The 16619-nt window shown below is 39.3% G+C and overlaps 1 protein-coding gene across 2 annotated transcripts in view; it reads right to left on the bottom strand.

Annotated features, from left to right (window-relative positions):
- STK31 (serine/threonine kinase 31) overlaps positions 1-16619 on the bottom strand; it is a 61552-nt gene that overhangs the window by 19678 nt on the left and 25255 nt on the right. For both annotated transcript variants that reach the window (XM_059656160.1, XM_059656161.1), the window contains exons 12-15: positions 14520-14636; positions 10355-10474; positions 6117-6248; positions 4819-4920 (exon numbers count right to left, since the gene is read on the bottom strand). In XM_059656160.1, coding sequence (XP_059512143.1) covers positions 4819-4920; positions 6117-6248; positions 10355-10474; positions 14520-14636 — 471 coding nt within the window. The remainder of the gene's footprint in view (positions 1-4818; positions 4921-6116; positions 6249-10354; positions 10475-14519; positions 14637-16619) is intronic.

Below are 16619 nucleotides of genomic sequence, written 5' to 3'. Positions count from 1 at the left end.
TTAACCGCCATCTTGTTGGCAGTTAACTGCCATCTCAGTTGGCAGTTAATTTGCATATAGCCCTGATTAGCCAATGAAAAGGGTAGCTCGTACGCCAATTACCATTTTTCTCTTTTATTAGTGTTGATTGATTGGGTTACCAATGAAATCAAAGAAGAAATTAAAAACATCCTGGAAACTAATGACAATGAAAACACAACAATCCAAAACCTATGGGACACAATGAAAGCAGTCCTGAGAGGGAAGTTTATAGCTCTACAGGCCATCTCAAAAAACAAGAAAAAATGGTAGTAAATCATCTAACTCTACATCTCAAGGAATTAGAAAGAGAGCAACAAGAAAAGCCCAGAGTGAGAAGAAGGAAGGAGATAATAAAGATCAGAGGAGAAATAAATGACATAGAGACCAAAAAAACAATACATAAAATCAACAAAACCAAGAGCTGGTTCTTTGAAAAGAAAAATAAGATTGATGAACCTCTAGCCAGGCTCACCAAGAAGCAAAGTGAGAGGACCCAAATAAACAAAATCAGAAATGACAGAGGCAAAATAACAGCAGACCCCACAGCAATACAAGTGATTGTTAAAAAATACTATGGACAACTCTACTCCAACAAACTAGACAACCTGGAGGAAATGGACATATTCCTAGAAAAATACAACATTCCAAATCTCAATCAGGAAGAATCTAAAAATCTCAATAGGCCAATAACTATGGAAGAAATTGAAGCAGTCATCAAAAAGCTTCCAGAAAACAAAAGCCCAGGGCCAGACAGCTTCACAGGAGAGTTTTACCAAACATTCAAGGAAGAACTAAAACCTATCCTCCTCAGACTACTACAAAAAATTCAAGAGGAAGGAACACTTCCAAGCTCATTCTATGAAGCCAGCATCACCCTAATACCAAAACCAGGAAAAGACAACACAATGAAAGAGAATTACAGGCCAATATCCCTCATGAACATAGATGCCAAAATCCTCAACGAAATCTTAGCAAATCAGATCCAGCAGTACATCAGAAAGATCATACACCATGACCAAGTAGGGTTTATCCCAGGGATACAAGGATGGTACAATATCCGCAAATCAATAAACATGACATATCACATAAACAAATTGAAAGAAAAAAAACCACATAGTCAAATCAATTGATGCAGAAAAAGCATTTGACAAAATCCAACACCCATTTCTGATAAAAACTCTCAGCAAGGTGGGAATAGAAGGATCATACCTCAACATAATAAAAGCCATATATGACAAACCCACAGCCAACATCATACTCAATGGACAAAAATTAAAACCATTTCCTCTAAGAACAGGAACAAGACAGGGATGCCCACTCTCACCACTCCTGTTCGACCACTCCTGTTCAACATAGTACTGGAAGTATTAGCCATTGCAATTAGACAAGAAGAAGAAATAAAAGGCATCCAAATTGGAAAAGAGGAAGTGAAACTGGCCTTATTCGCAGATGACATGATATTATACATAAAAAACCCTAAAGACTCCATCAAAAAACTATTAGTCTTAATACATGAATTTGGCAATGTAGCAGGAAACAAAATTAATGCCAAGAAATCTATGGCATTTCTATACACCAATAGTGAACTTACAGAAACAGAGACTAAAAAAGCAATCCCATTTACCATCGCAACAAAAAAATTAAGGTACCTAGGAATAAACTTAACTAAAGAGGTAAAAGACCTCTATTCAGAAAACTACAGGACGTTGAAAAAAGAGAAAGAGTAAGACATAAACAGATAGAAGAACATACCATGTTCATGGATTGGTAGAATCAACATCATTAAAATGTCCATACTACCCAAAGCAATCTATAAATTCAACGCACCTCCCATTCAAATACCAACGGCATATTTCACAGATCTAGAACGAACTCTCCAGAAATTCATCTGGAATAAAAAAAGACCCCGAATAGCTGCAGCAATCATGAGAAAGAAGAACAAAGTAGGTGAAATCTCAATACCAGATATCAAGCTGTATTACAAAGCCACTGTTCTCAAAACTGCCTGGTACTGGCACAAGAACAGACATATAGATCAATGGAATAGAATAGAGAGCCCAGAAATTGACCTGAACCAATATGCTCAATTAATATTTGACAAAGGAGGCAAGAACGTACAATGGAGTCAAGACAGTCTCTTCAATAAATGGTGTTGAGAAAATTGGACAGATACATGCAAGAAAATGAAACTAGACCACCAACTTACGCCATACACAAAAATAAACTCAAAATGGATAAAGGACTTAAATGTAAGACGGGAAACCATAAAAATACTAGAAGAATCCAAAGGCAACAAAATCTCAGACATATGCCGAAACAATTTCTTCACTGATACAGCTCCTAGGGCATTGGAAACTAAAGAGAAAATAAACAAATGAGACTACATCAAAATAAAAAGCTTCTGCACAGCAAAAGAAACCATCAACAAAACAACAAGAATGCCCACTGCATGGGAGAACATATTTCCCAATGTTATCACCGATAAGGGTTTAATCTCCAACATTTATAGGGAACTCATACAACTTAACAAAAGGAAGATAAACAATCCAATCAAAAAATGGGCAAAGGACCTAAATAGACACTTTTCAAAAGAGGACACTCAGAAATCCAAGAGACATATGAAAACATGCTCAAAGTCACTATTCATCCAAGAAATGCAAATCAAAACAACGAGGTACCATCTCACACCTGACAGAATGGCTATCATCAACAAATCAACAAACGATAAGTGCTGGAGAGGATGTGGAGAAAAAGGAACCCTCCTGCACTGCTGGTGGGAATGCAGACTGGTGCAGCCACTATGGAAGACAGTATGGAGTTTCCTCAAAAAACTAAAAATGGAACTCCCATTTGACCCAGTGATCCCACTTCTAGGAATATATCCCAAGAAATCAGAAACACCAATCACAAAGGATACATGCACCCCTATGTTCATAGCAGCACAATTCACCATAGCTAAGATCTGGAAACAGCCTAAGCGCCCAACAGTAGATGAATAGATTAGAAAACTGTGGTACAGCTACACGATGGAATACTATGCTGTTGTAAAAAAGAAGAAATTCTTACCATTTGCGACAGCATAGATGAAACTGGAGAGCATTATGCTAAGTGAAATAAGCCAGTCAATGAAGGAAAAATACCACATGATCTCACTCATTTATGGATAATTAAGACCATTATAAACTGATGAGCAAAAATAGTTACAGAGGCAGAGCAGCATTGAACAGACTGTCAAACTACAGCGGGAAGGCCAGGGAGGGTTGGGGGGTGGGGGGTGGTGGTAAAAGATCAACCGAAGGACTTGTATGCATGCATAGGAGCATAACCAATGGACACAAGACACTGGGGGGCATGGGAGGCTAGGGGAGGGTCAAGGTGAGAAAAAAAAAAGGAGACATATATAATACACTTTGTAATACTTCAAGCAATAAAACAATTTTAAAAAAATAGCAAATGAAAGCCAAGAATCATCTTAGATCTAAAATACCATCTTTACTAAGAGAAGAAAAACTTAATTACCAATTTTAGGTTTGGTATACAATTACAGACACAGAACCTTGCCTAAGGTCAAGCTCTGCACTCACTTCCAAGTTAAAATGAAAAAGTATGATAATACACCAATTTGATTTATGAAATTGTCATTATTTCTCAAAAAAAATAACACAGTAATATGTTTAAAATAATAGCTATGTCATTTAGGAGGAAACACACATAAAAAGCCTTGAAAAAAGTATGTAGCCCTAACTGGTTTGGCTCAGTGGATAGAGCGTCAGCCTGCAGACTCAAGGGTCCCAAGTTTGATTCTTGGTTGCGGGCACATCCCCAGTAGGGAGTGTGCAGGAGGCAGCTGATTGATGTCTCTCTCTCATCGATGTTTCTAACTCTCTGTCCCTCTCCCTTCCTCTGTAAAAAATCAATAAAATATATTTAAAAAAATATGTAGCTCTACAAAAGCCACTTTAAAGCAAATGTGAAAATTGAGGATTCTTAGAAAAGTTATTTATCACATGTTCATTAAGTGAAACTTCTAGACACTTATCAAGTCGCTGGGAGATAGCTATTTTATTCCAGGTGACTACTAAAGTACACAGTCATGTGAGTTTGCTAAATGAAATATAATCTTAAAATGTCTATTATTTCACAATGTTTTTATTTTTCAAAGCAATGTTAACTTAGTTCACATAACATTCCTAATACATAAAATACAATACTCTTTGCATTTTAAAGAGAAAATACGCTGATTGACTCTCACAAAAATTAGTGGTAGATTAGAGACTTAAAGATGCAACATCTCCTCCACCCCAAAACCAGGTAGTTTTATTTTGTTATATTCTTCAACTAATTTATGCTGCCCTATTAATGCTGTCATTGCAGTATTATACCAAAACGATGTTCATATGAATTTTAATAAAGAAAAAAATCTTCAGGCTTTCTGTTAAGAATATAAGCAGTGTGCAAATTGTGTTTATGCTATCATCTCGATTCTTGTAAAAATAAGCAAAAAAAGATGAAAGGAAAGTTAACATCAAAAATTAACAATGATCACTATTATTACCACAAGTAGGAAAATTACGGTGATGTTTTTTCTTCTTTATACTTTTGTGTAATTTCCACATTTGGTACAATGGTATAAATTATTTTGTCATCAGAAATTAATATCTAAATTCACATAAACATCATTATGCCAACACATAACTATACCAATATAATCTCTATACTTGTTATTATAGTCCACTTCATAAAATGGATATATTAATTCAATTTCTAGTACAAACTAATTCAAAACTTTATACTTACATATTCCTCTCTCTCACGATAAATTTCCTGAAAGACACTATTACGTAACTGAGTTATTTCTTGTTTTATTTTCTCAATTTCAGATCCATCATGGTCATCAGACTTTAATCAGAAAGAAAAAAAAGTGACCTTACAGGCTTGTTAAAGTAGACTGAAAATAAGTCTTCCTAGTAAGAATTATTTACAACTTCTAAGCAAATCACTCCATCTGATTTCTATATATCCTTCTGTACCTAGCACATAATAGCACTTGCTGAATTAATATTCTAACACTAATTTTCTAAAACCTATGAAAAGGAATTATAAAAAATAAAGACAAAGTCAATTATGTAGATTTTTTTCTCACCTCTTAAAATCTGCTGAAGAATTTATCTACAATAAAGATGACCAACTGCCATCAGAAAGTGTCAAGAATAAGAACCAGAATACAATTGAATGCCCTGGAATTGTTTTCTACATGAGATTTGGGTGTTTTTTTAAATGAGTAAATGTGTGACATGTCTACTAGAGGAAAGACTCCAATGATAATAAGCCATCTTAAATGGCACATTTTCAAAGTTAGATATAATTTCTCCAAAAGTTAAAAAAATTAAACTAAAAAAGAGACCATTCCCCACAGCCCAGAATACAATAAAACTGGAAAAATCTTAAACCGTTATATTCCACTGAAGTGCTCCAAAGAGAAACAGAGCTCATTCAAATTGGATTAAGACATAATATAAATCTCTTTTATACATAAATCAAATTCTCAAGGGAAAACTAAGAATTCCCAAAATTTCACAAAGTTTTAAACCTAAGGAAGAAAGTTAATGAAGATTAGCATATCCTAATTCTTCTAGTTCCATTATCATATAAAAACAACTTAAAATATTTCCAAGAAACAATATGTACAGCTATTAAAAAGAAGTAAACAGAAGATCTGAAAAATAGTTTATAACAAAATTCTACCTTTGGGGAACACCCATCGTCTTGCATGTAGTAGGCTTGTATTATAATAGACATTATATAACAGTCCAAACCAAAGAGTTTTCAAATTATTCAAAAATACTTATGTTACTAAAAACCAAGGCAGCCATGTAAACTGTTTTCAAAAAGCATTTAGTGACATGGAAAAATGGTTTACACTATTAATGTAATAATTTTATTTACATAAACAGAGGAGGAAAGATAAAATATATAAAACAAAATGTAAATAATTACTCTATTTAAAGAGAACACTTATGCATGACTTTTATAAAGCAGAGCCCAAGTAAAATGAGGCACACAAAGAGTTTAGTGACAACCAACTATTTGCTTACTTCTTCCAAATTATTCTTTTCAACCAATTTCCATCTCAGTCGAGCTTTTAAGTTTTTCAGTGTCTTTTTAATGGACAGCAAGTGATCCAGATTGGGGCTCTTATTTAAACTTTCGATAATTTGCTTCTTAAACTAAGTAAGAGAAAGAATTATCACATTTTTAAAACAGACAGCATAGTCACTTACAGACCATTTATGACTTATGTATTAACATTCAACTAGTATTTACAGGTTAAAATAAAGTCTACAAGAAATTCTACCACTTGATTTCTTAATTATCCATATTTCTATTAGAAGAATATCTGTTCCAGTATTGAAAGTAGCAAAGGTAAAAGAAATATCTAATGAGGATGTAAATCAAAATTACCTTTCCCAAAAGTAGCTTGATATGTATCAAGTTTTAAGAATGTTCATTCCTTTTGACTTAATAATTAATAATTTTTAGGAATCTATCTGAGAAAACAGACATACAAAAGTACAGGATGAGGGCATGTGCTGGGGGGGTGGGAATGAGCGGGAAGAGGTCATGGGAGAAAAAGGATTCATATGTAATACTTTAAACAATAAAGAATTCCTTTAAAAAGAATAAATATGCCATAAAAGGAAAAATTAAGTACAAAGTTATGTACAGTATTATTGATGGTAAAAAAAATTCGAAGTAACCTTAATGTCTAATGCAGAGGAACAGTTAAATGTACATCTGTACAAGGAATGATGTTTCAGTCACTCAAAATGACATATCAGCCCTGGCCAGGTGGCTCAGTTAGTTGGAGCGTTGTCCTGTACACCAAATAATGTTGCGGGTTCAGTTCCCGGTCAGGACACATACCTAGGTTGCAGGTTTGGTCCCCAGTCAGAGCGAGTATAGGAGGCAAATGGTTGATGTTTCTCCTTCTCTCTCCCCCTTTCCCCCCCTTCCTTTCTCTCTAAAAATCAATGGAAACATAACCTTGGATCAAAATTTTTTGAAAAATGACTTATCATATGGGAAAATGTTCATACTATGCCATTAATGAAGAAAACATTTTCAAAATAGTTCACAAAATGATATAATGTACATAATATACACACATACATACAAGTCACCATACAAAAAAAAAAAAAAAGGGCACACGTTATTTTACTGTGCTTTCCTTTATTGCACTTTGCCGTACTGTTTTTTGTGTTTTTTTTTTGCTGTTTTCAATTTTATTTTATTTTTTTTAATTAAATCTTTATTGTTCAGATTATTACATTTGTTCCTTTTTTTTCTCCCCCCCATAACTCCCCTCCTCCCAGTTCCCGCCCCACCCTCCGCCCTCACTCCCCACCCACTGTCCTCATCCATAGGTGCACGATTTTTGTCCAGTCTCTTCCCACATCTCCCACACCCCTTTCCCCCCAGGAATAGTCAGTCCATTCCCTTTCTATGTCCCTGATTCTATTATAATCAACAGTTCATTCTGATCATCAGATTATTTATTCACTTGATTCTTAGATTCACTTGTTGATAGATGCATATTTGTTGTTCATAATTTGTATCTTTACCTTTTTCTTCCTCTTCCTCTTCCTCTTCTTAAAGGATACCTTTCAGCATTTCATATAATCCTGGTTTGGTGGTGATGAACTCCTTTAGCTTTTCCTTATCTGTGAAGCTCTTTATCTGACCTTCAATTCTGAATGATAGCTTTGCTGGATAAAGTAATCTTGGTTGTAGGTTCTTGGTATTCATCACGTTGAATATTTCTTGCCACTCCCTTCTGGCCTGCAAAGTTTCTGTTGAGAAATCCGCTGACAGTCGTATGGGTATTCCCTTGTAGGTAACTGAGTTTCTTTCTCTTGCTGTTTTTAAGATTCTCTCTTTATCTTTTGCTCTTGGCATTTTAATTATGATGTGTCTTGGTGTGGTCCTCTTTGGATTCCTTTTGTTTGGGGTTCTCCACGCTTCTTGGACCTGTAAGTCCATTTCTTTCACCAGGTGGGGGAAGTTTTCTGTCATTATTTCTTCAAATAGGTTTTCAATATCTTGCTCTCTCTCATCTTCTGGCACCCCTATAATTCTGATGTTGGTACGCTTGAAGCTGTCCCAGAGGCTCCTTACACTATCCTCGCATTTTTGGATTCTTTTTTCATTTTGCTTTTCCGGTTGGATGTTTTTTGCTTCCTCGCATTTCAAATCATTGACTTGATTCTTGCGCTCCTCTGGTCTGCTGTCGGGCGTCTGTATAATATTCGTTATTTCAGTCCGTGTGTGCTTAATTTCTAGTTGGTTCCCCAATATAAGATCGAGGGTCTTATTAGTTTTCATGTAGATCTCATTAAGTTTATCGACAGCTTCTAAACAGTTCTTGAGAGACCTTAAAAGTGTGGTTCTGAACTCTATTTCTTCCATTGACAATTTTGTCCTGTTTCTTTGTCTCCACATTTTGTTATGCTTCCTTGGTGCACCCCCTAGTGGTCTTTGTTCGCAGTCTTATAGATAAATCTTGATTGTTGTAGCTAATTCCAGGGAGGGTTTGACCTCCAGGCCAAGTGGCTATGAGAATCAGCTGTGTCAGCAGTGAGAGAACTTCTGTCCTCTAGGGAGGTGCTAATCTAGCCTTTGCCTGAGGCTATCTGGCAAATGCCTCTGTGCAGGGCTTGGGCGGGGCGGGTTGCACAGGATCAACAGGGTGGGCCGGAGAGAGCAGTTATGGCGGCTCTCAGTCCTGTCCCCAGGGGCTCTGCCTCTCTGAGTCCCAGCACCCGCTGCAAAGCTCGGAGAGAAAGCTGCACTCGCTCTGACCGAAGCCAGATAGTCCCGCTTCTCCCGTTTGAGTCTGGGTCCCTAAAGACTCGCCCGGATCTGGTGCTCAGAGTCTGCGACTCCCTCCCGATTGAAAATAACAACCGCGCCCTCCGCCGCCAGCCCGCTCCGCGCACTCCGCACCTCAGAATTTGACTTCAGCACTGCGCCTCCTCTGAGTGTCCGTATGCGTTTCTCTTTCCTCCTAGTTGTAGGACTTCCACTCAGCCAGCGTTCCTGTGGTTCTGGGTGATGTCCCTTCCGTTTTTTGGTTTCACTTTTGAAGTAGTTGTTCAAAGCAGCAAACTCCGGCGTTAACCTATGCCGCCATCTTGGTTCTCCTGTCTTCAATTTTAATTTCTGCCGTACTGTTTTTTTACTAATTGAAGGTTTGTGGCAACCCTGGTCAAGCAAGTCTATCAGCACCATTTTTCCAACAGCATTTGCTCATTCCTTGTCTTTGTGTCACATTTTGGTACTTCTCACAGTATTTCAAACTTTTTCATTATTACTATATTTGTTATGGTGATCTGTGATTAGTGATCTCTGATATTACCACGGTAATTGTTCTGGGGACCACAAACCACACCCATATAAAATAGCAAACTTAACCAATAAATGCTATGTGTGACTGCTCCACCAATCAGCCCTTCCCCCATATCTCTCCTTCTCTTTGGACCTCCCTATTTCCTGAAACACAACAATAACTAAATTGGGCCAATTAATAATCCCATAATGGCCATGAGGAAGAGTCACACATCTCTCACTTAAAAGCTAGAAATGAGTAAGCTTAGTGAAGAACGTTGAAAGCTGACATAGGCCAGAAGCTAGGCCTCTTGCGTCAGCTATCCAAGTTGTGAATGCAAAAGAAAAGTTTTAAATGAAGGTTGCTACTCCAGTGAACACACAAATAATAAGAAAGTGTAACAGCCTTATTGCTAATATGGAAAAAGTTTAGTGATCTGGCTAGATCAGACCAGCCATATTTCCTTAAGCCAAAACCTAATCCAGAGCAAGGCCCTAACCCTCTTAAATTCTACGAAAGCTGAGAGGTGACAAAGCTGCAGGGAGAATTTAATCACATACCTGCTTAGAGCAGGACCGTGCTTTACTAGCAATAACAAATAATTTACCTACACACAGATAATTTACCTACACACAGGGTATTAAACTACCTGAGAAAAGTTTTAGTATTAAAAATACAAAGCATCTGCCCTGCCTGGTTTGGCTCAGTGGATAGAGCATCGGCCTGCGGACTGAAGGGCCCCAGGCTCGATTCTGGTTAAGGGCACTCGCCTGGGTTGCAGGCTCGGTCCAACGTGCAGGAGGCAGCCAATCAATGATGCCTTCTCATCATTGATGTTTCTATCTCTCTCTCCTCTCCCTTCCTCGCTTAAGTCAATAAAAATATATATTTTTTAAAAAAATACAAAGCAGCAACACAGAAGACAAATAGAATAAAGCATAATCCAACCTCAATACTGTTCTTGTACTTGGATTGTACTGCAGCAATAAGTCTTTGCTCTGAATGGATCTTCTGTAGTACTTGACTATATGTACTTAAAATGATCTCCTTGTCTGCATCACCTTGCTCCTAAATGAAATCACAAACATGGAATTATAGACAAAAGAGTATCCAACACAATTAACACTTTCAATAACAATGGAAAACTTCAAAATGATATCTTTAACAAATTTCTATATCCATTTCAAAATACTTCTTAAACACAAATCTTTTTCTAGACAGAATAAAGAATGATGTCAAAGTGCAGCCACTATGGAAGACAGTATGGAGTTTCCTCAAAAAACTAAAAATGGAACTCCCATTTGACCCTGTGATCCCACTTCTAGGAATATATCCCAAGAAAACAGAAACACCAATCAGAAAGGATATATGCACCCCTATGTTCATAGCAGCACAATTCACCATAGCTAAGATCTGGAAACAGCCTAAGTGCCCATCAGCAGATGAATGGATTAGAAAACGGTGGTACATCTACACAATGGAATACTATGCTGCTGTAAAAAAGATGGAACTCTTATCATTTGCAACAGCATGGATGGAACTGGAGAGCATTATGCTAAGTGAAATAAGCCAGTCAATGAAGGAAAAATACCACATGATCTCACTCATTAATGGATAATAAAGACCATTATAAACTTATGAACAATAATAGATACAGAGGCAGAGCTGCCTCGAACAGACTGTCAAACTACAGCAGGAAGGCCAGGGAGGGTTGGGGGGCCGGGGGGGCGGGGGGGGTAAGTGATCAACCGAAGGACTTGTATGCATGCATATAAGCATAACCAATGGACATCAGACACTGGGGGGTAGGGGAGGCCAGAGGATTGTCATGGGCGGGAAAAAAAAGGAGACATTTGTAATACTCTTTGTAATACTTTAAGCAATAAAACAATAAAAATTTAAAAAAGAATGATGTCAAAGATGTATATATGGGAATTTTACTCCCATTACACATTTATTCTTACAGCTGTCTGGAGTAGAGGAAAATTAAAGGAAATCAGGGATACTACAATGCTAAATGTAGGAACTACACACACAATATATAGAACTTCAACACAAAACTATTTTTAGAAATAATCTATTAACAACCATTTCTAAAGACAAGTCTAACAAAACCATCTAAATGATGACTATCTGACAAAAGAGAATACAGTTAAGTATATATTTTAATACTAATCTAAATAAAATCACAAACGGTAAAAAGAAATAAGTAAAATGAAGAACATTACTAATGAGACCTTGGTAAACAGCTGAAAAACTGGGAAAGAATCCTAGTGAACAATATTTACATTAAAAAATATTCTTTTGGGAGAAACCAAGATGGCGACATAGGTAAACACCGGAAATTGCTGCCTCCCATAACAACTTCAAAAATACAACGAAAAGACAAAACAGACATCATCCAGAACTACAGGAAGGCTGGCTGAGTGGAAATTCTGCAACTAAAAGGAAAGAGAAAAGCACACTGAGACCCCAGAGGAGCTGCAGAAGTAAAGTGCAGAGGTACGGAGGCTGGCACCTGAGGACGCGGCTGTCTTTTTGAATCGGGAGGGAGTCACAAGCTCCCGACTGCTCTGAACTCTGGTTCCAGGAAGTCTCTGGGGACCCAGGACTCATACGGGGAGAAACTAGACTGTCTGGCAGCAGGCAGAACTCAGAACTTGAAGGCGGCTTTCCCTCAGAGGTACTTGCAGCAATTACCAGGACACTGAGACCCGGGGCCTCTTAGGGCAGGGCTGAGGATCAGCCATAGCTACTTGCTCCGCCCTTTGGTTCCCTGAGACCCCACCCCACCCAGGCTGAGGCGGAGGCTTTTGCATATGAATGCCCTGGCCTTTTGCAACCTAAAAATTACCTAACAAATTGCAGCTGGGCTGGACAGACCCAGAACTTCCAAGAGAAGGCCCAAGGCCCCACAGCAGCTTACATTGCTTCACAGCTGGGCCTCATCTGGGCACCTCCAAACTCCAAAAAAGGAAGGGGAATCTTCAGTTCTCTTCATAGCTCCTGCTGGGTAACCTCAGGCAGAGGCTAAATTAGCACCTCCTTAGATCTAAGAGCCAGTGTACCCAGTGGTCAGAGTGGGACCATCCAGATTACAACTCCTCAGATCCATAAGGGACACACTCAGGGCACAGACTCAGTGAGCACCAAAGCCCCACTGAAGCAAGTCTTGCCCCAGAAGGGTGTCTTCAGCACAGAAGTTCTCCCACTGCAGACACAGCTGATTCTCACAGCCAATTGGCCTGGAGGTCAGTTCCCTCCCAGTGATCCTACAACAATCAAGGCATAACTACAAGAAGACTGTGCACAAAGCCCACAAGGGGGTGCACAAAGAGTGTCCACCTCAGGTAACTGGGGAGGCTGAGCCACTGGGCCCTACAGGACACCTAGCACACAAAACCACTCTACCAACACAGGGAAGCATAAAAAATGCGGAGACAAAGAAACAGGTCACAAATGACAGAAATGGAGGAAAGCGAACGACTGGCTATAGAGTTCAAAACCACGTTTATAAGGTTTTTCAAGAATTTTATGGAAACTGCCGATAAATTTAGTGAGACCCTGGAGGATATGAAAAAAGACCAACTAGAAATTAAGCATACACTGACTGAAATAAAGAATAATATACAGAGATCCAACAGCAGACAAGAGGCTCCCAAGAATCAAGTCAAAGATTTGAAATACGAAGAAACAAAAAATACCCAACCGAAAAAGAAAAAAGAAAAAAGAATCCAAAAATATGAAGATAGTGTAAGGAGCCTCTGGGATAACTTCAAGCGTACCAACATCAGAATTATAGGGGTACCAGAAGAAGAGAGAGGGCAAGATATTGAAAACCTATTTGAAGAAATAATGACAGAAAACTTCCCCTACCTGGTCAAAGAAATAGACTTACAAGGAAGTGCAGAGAACCCCAAACAAAAGGAATCCAAAGAGGACCACACCAAGACACATCATAATGAAAATGCCAAGAGCAAAAGACAAACAGAGAAACTTAAAAGCAGCAAGAGAAAGACAGTCAGTTACCTACAAGGGAGTACCCATACGACTGTCAGCTGATTTCTCAACAGAAACCATGCAGGCCAGAAGAGAGTGGCAAGAAATATTCAAAGTGATGAATAGCAAGAACCTACAACCAAGATTACTTTATCCAGCAAAGCTATCATTCAGAATAGAAGGTCAGATAAAGAGCTTCACAGATAAGAAAAAGCTAAAGGAGTTCATCACCACCAAACCAGCATTATATGAAATGCTGAAAAGTATTCTTTAAGAAGAGGAAGAAGAAAAATTAACTCTTACCATTTGCCATAGCATGGATGGAACTGGAGAGCATTATGCTAAGTGAAATAAGCCAGTCAGAGAAGGATAAATACCACATGATCTCACTCATTTGTGGAATATAATGAACAACATAAACTGATGAACAAGGACTGATCCAGAGACGGAGAGGCATTGATTGGACTGTCGGGCCTTGGAGGGAAGGTAGGGGAGGGTAGAGGTAAGGGGAAAATATCAACCAAAGGACTTACATGCAAGCATATAGGCCTAACCAATGGACACAGACAACGGGGGGGGGGGGGAGGGGGCGGTAGGGGGTAACGTGGGGATAAGGACACAATTGTAATATCTTAATCAATAAAAAATATATTTAAAAATATATATATTTTTGAGGAGTTACACTAATTTTTAACTTGATATAGCAACAGAGAATATACACAATAGAGAAATTGAGCTATTACTCAACCGTGTGTATCTGCTTTCAAAGCTCTCACAGATTTATTTCAAGTTTTCACAAATTCTAAGAGTCTTTTATTTCAGTCATTGAGTATGATGGACTAAAGAATCAAATGCTTCAGAAAGTGGTCACACTTAGATTTCCTAGAATTAAACATTACATTTTATTTATTTTTAATGTTTAATGTCCTATTAAAAATAAAAATAAAATGCCTGGGGAAGAATGAGATTTTGCTTTGTATTTGGATTAGAACTTGACAGTGTTACTCTTTCAATCAAGCCTATAAGAGCAAAGACCAGTCTTGATACTTTCTAACCAGCAAGAGAAACAAACCATATTGCTTCAAAGGAAGCAATAATAAATATCAATACTCACAATCAGAGATATCTCCAGCTCTTTGGAGACACGTGACTCAGCCTTCTCTAGGATTTCATCAATATTATCAATTGTGTCTTCAGAAGTCAGTGATTCTTCCACCGATAGATCAAAAGCCTCATTTTAAAAAATAAAAGCATGAAATATCTCATTTAATTATTTCAATAAGTATTGTATCCTTTTAACTGGAGCAGAGCACTAGACTAGTCCAGTGGTTCTCAACCTTCTGGCCCTTTAAATACAGTTCCTCATGTTGTGACCCAACCATAAAATTATTTTCATTGCTACTTCATAACTGTAATGTTGCTACTGTTATGAATCGTAATGTAAATATCTGATATGCAGGATGGTCTTAGACGACCCCTGTGAAAGGGTCGTTCGACCGCTAAAGGGGTCGCGACCCACAGGTTGAGAACCGCTGGCCTAGTCACTGAGCAATGCGGGGGGGGGGGGGGGGGGGCGGAAGAAGGAGATATATGTAAGACTTTCAACAATAAAGAAATTTTAAAAAAAATCACCTGGCAAGAGCCAAATGAAAAAAAAGAAAGAAAGTACAAAAATACAGCTATGGAAGTAGCTGGAGATTAACTTGTGTTTTTTCCAAAACAAAGAAATTCATATTTGTAAGTCATTCACACAGATTGCCCTTGCTAAGGAAGTTGTAAAGCAAACAGAAGAACAGAGAATCAATAACAAAATTAGGCTAAAATTTAATTAGCGTTCTGAGTATATAATATAGAACCACATGTCCCCACACCTTTTGGAAAATTACATGCTGTTTTTATAATAGTAAACAAGAACTAAAAAGAATGATACACCAAACATCTTCTCTAATCCTATCTAATAAAAGAGAAACATGGTAATTGGCGTACGACCGATACCCTTTTCATTGGCTAATCAGCGAGATATGCAAATTAACTGTCAGCCAAGATGGCAGCCGGCAGCCAGGCAGCTTGAAACTAACATGAGGCTTGGTTGCCTCAGTGACGGAGGAAACCAACGTTCCCCGCCTGCGGCTGCCTCTGAGCTGGCAGTTTAAGAAACATTGTAACAAATACGCCCAACTTCAGCCAGCAGATTGGCAACATTGTAAGCAAAGGCCGGAAACCTACTTTCAGCCGGAGGCCTAAGAGCTGGAGCCAAGCCTCAAGCTAAAGCTGGCCCAGAATAAAAAAAAAAAAAAGGAAAAAAGGAGCGTTTGGGAGTTCAGTCACCCCCAGCCTGAAAACAGCCCTCAGCCCCTCACCCAGGCTGGCCAGGCACCCCAGTGGGGACCCCCACCCTGATCCAGGACACCCTTCAGGGCAAACCAGCCGGCCCCACCCATGCACCAGGCCTCAATCCTATATAGTAAAAGGGTAATATGCCTCCCGGCACCGGGATCAGCGTGACAGGGGGCAGTGCCCAAACCCCCTGATCGCCCTGTGGCTCTGTGTGTGACAGGGGGTGGGGCCACAACCTCCCTATCCACCCTGCTCTGTGCCTGATAGGGGGGAGCTCCCCCTCCCCCCCACGGGCCCTGCTCTGTGTGTGACGGGGTAGAGCCATAACCTCCCCATCAGCCCTGCCCTGAGTGTGAGAGTGGTGGCGCCCCAACCCCCTGATCCGCCCTGCTCTGTGGGTGATAGAGGGCAGCACCCCAACCCCCTGATGGGCCCTGCTCTGTGCGTGACAGGGTACAGAGCCCCAACCCCCCTGATGGGCCCTGCTCTGTGTGTGACAGGGGGTTGCTCCACAACCTCCCCATCGACCCTGCCTTGAGTGTTACAGGGGGCGGCGCCCCAACTCCCCAATTGGCCCTGCTCTGAGCCCGACCAGGGGCTGCACCTAGGGATTGGGCCTGCCCTCTGCCACCCGGGAGCAGGCCTAAGCCAGCAGGTCGTTATCTCCCGAGGGGTCCCAGACTGCTAGAGGGCACAGGCCAGGCTGAGGGACCCCCCCTCCCCCCCCGAGTGCACAAATTTTTGTGCACCGGGCCTCTAGTATCTAATAAAGGGTGTCTCAAAATTCACGCAAGAAGTAATTTTGATAGAAAACACAGGTTTATAATTAAAAACTGTAAATTTTTATTGATTCATAAAGTATACAGTATAGGGTTAT

The sequence above is a fragment of the Myotis daubentonii genome, chromosome 10 (assembly GCF_963259705.1).
Source record: "Myotis daubentonii chromosome 10, mMyoDau2.1, whole genome shotgun sequence".
In the NCBI taxonomy this organism is placed as follows: domain Eukaryota; kingdom Metazoa; phylum Chordata; class Mammalia; order Chiroptera; family Vespertilionidae; genus Myotis; species Myotis daubentonii.
Note: the sequence above shows the minus strand (reverse complement) of the source record. Positions and strands in the feature narration are given on the sequence as shown.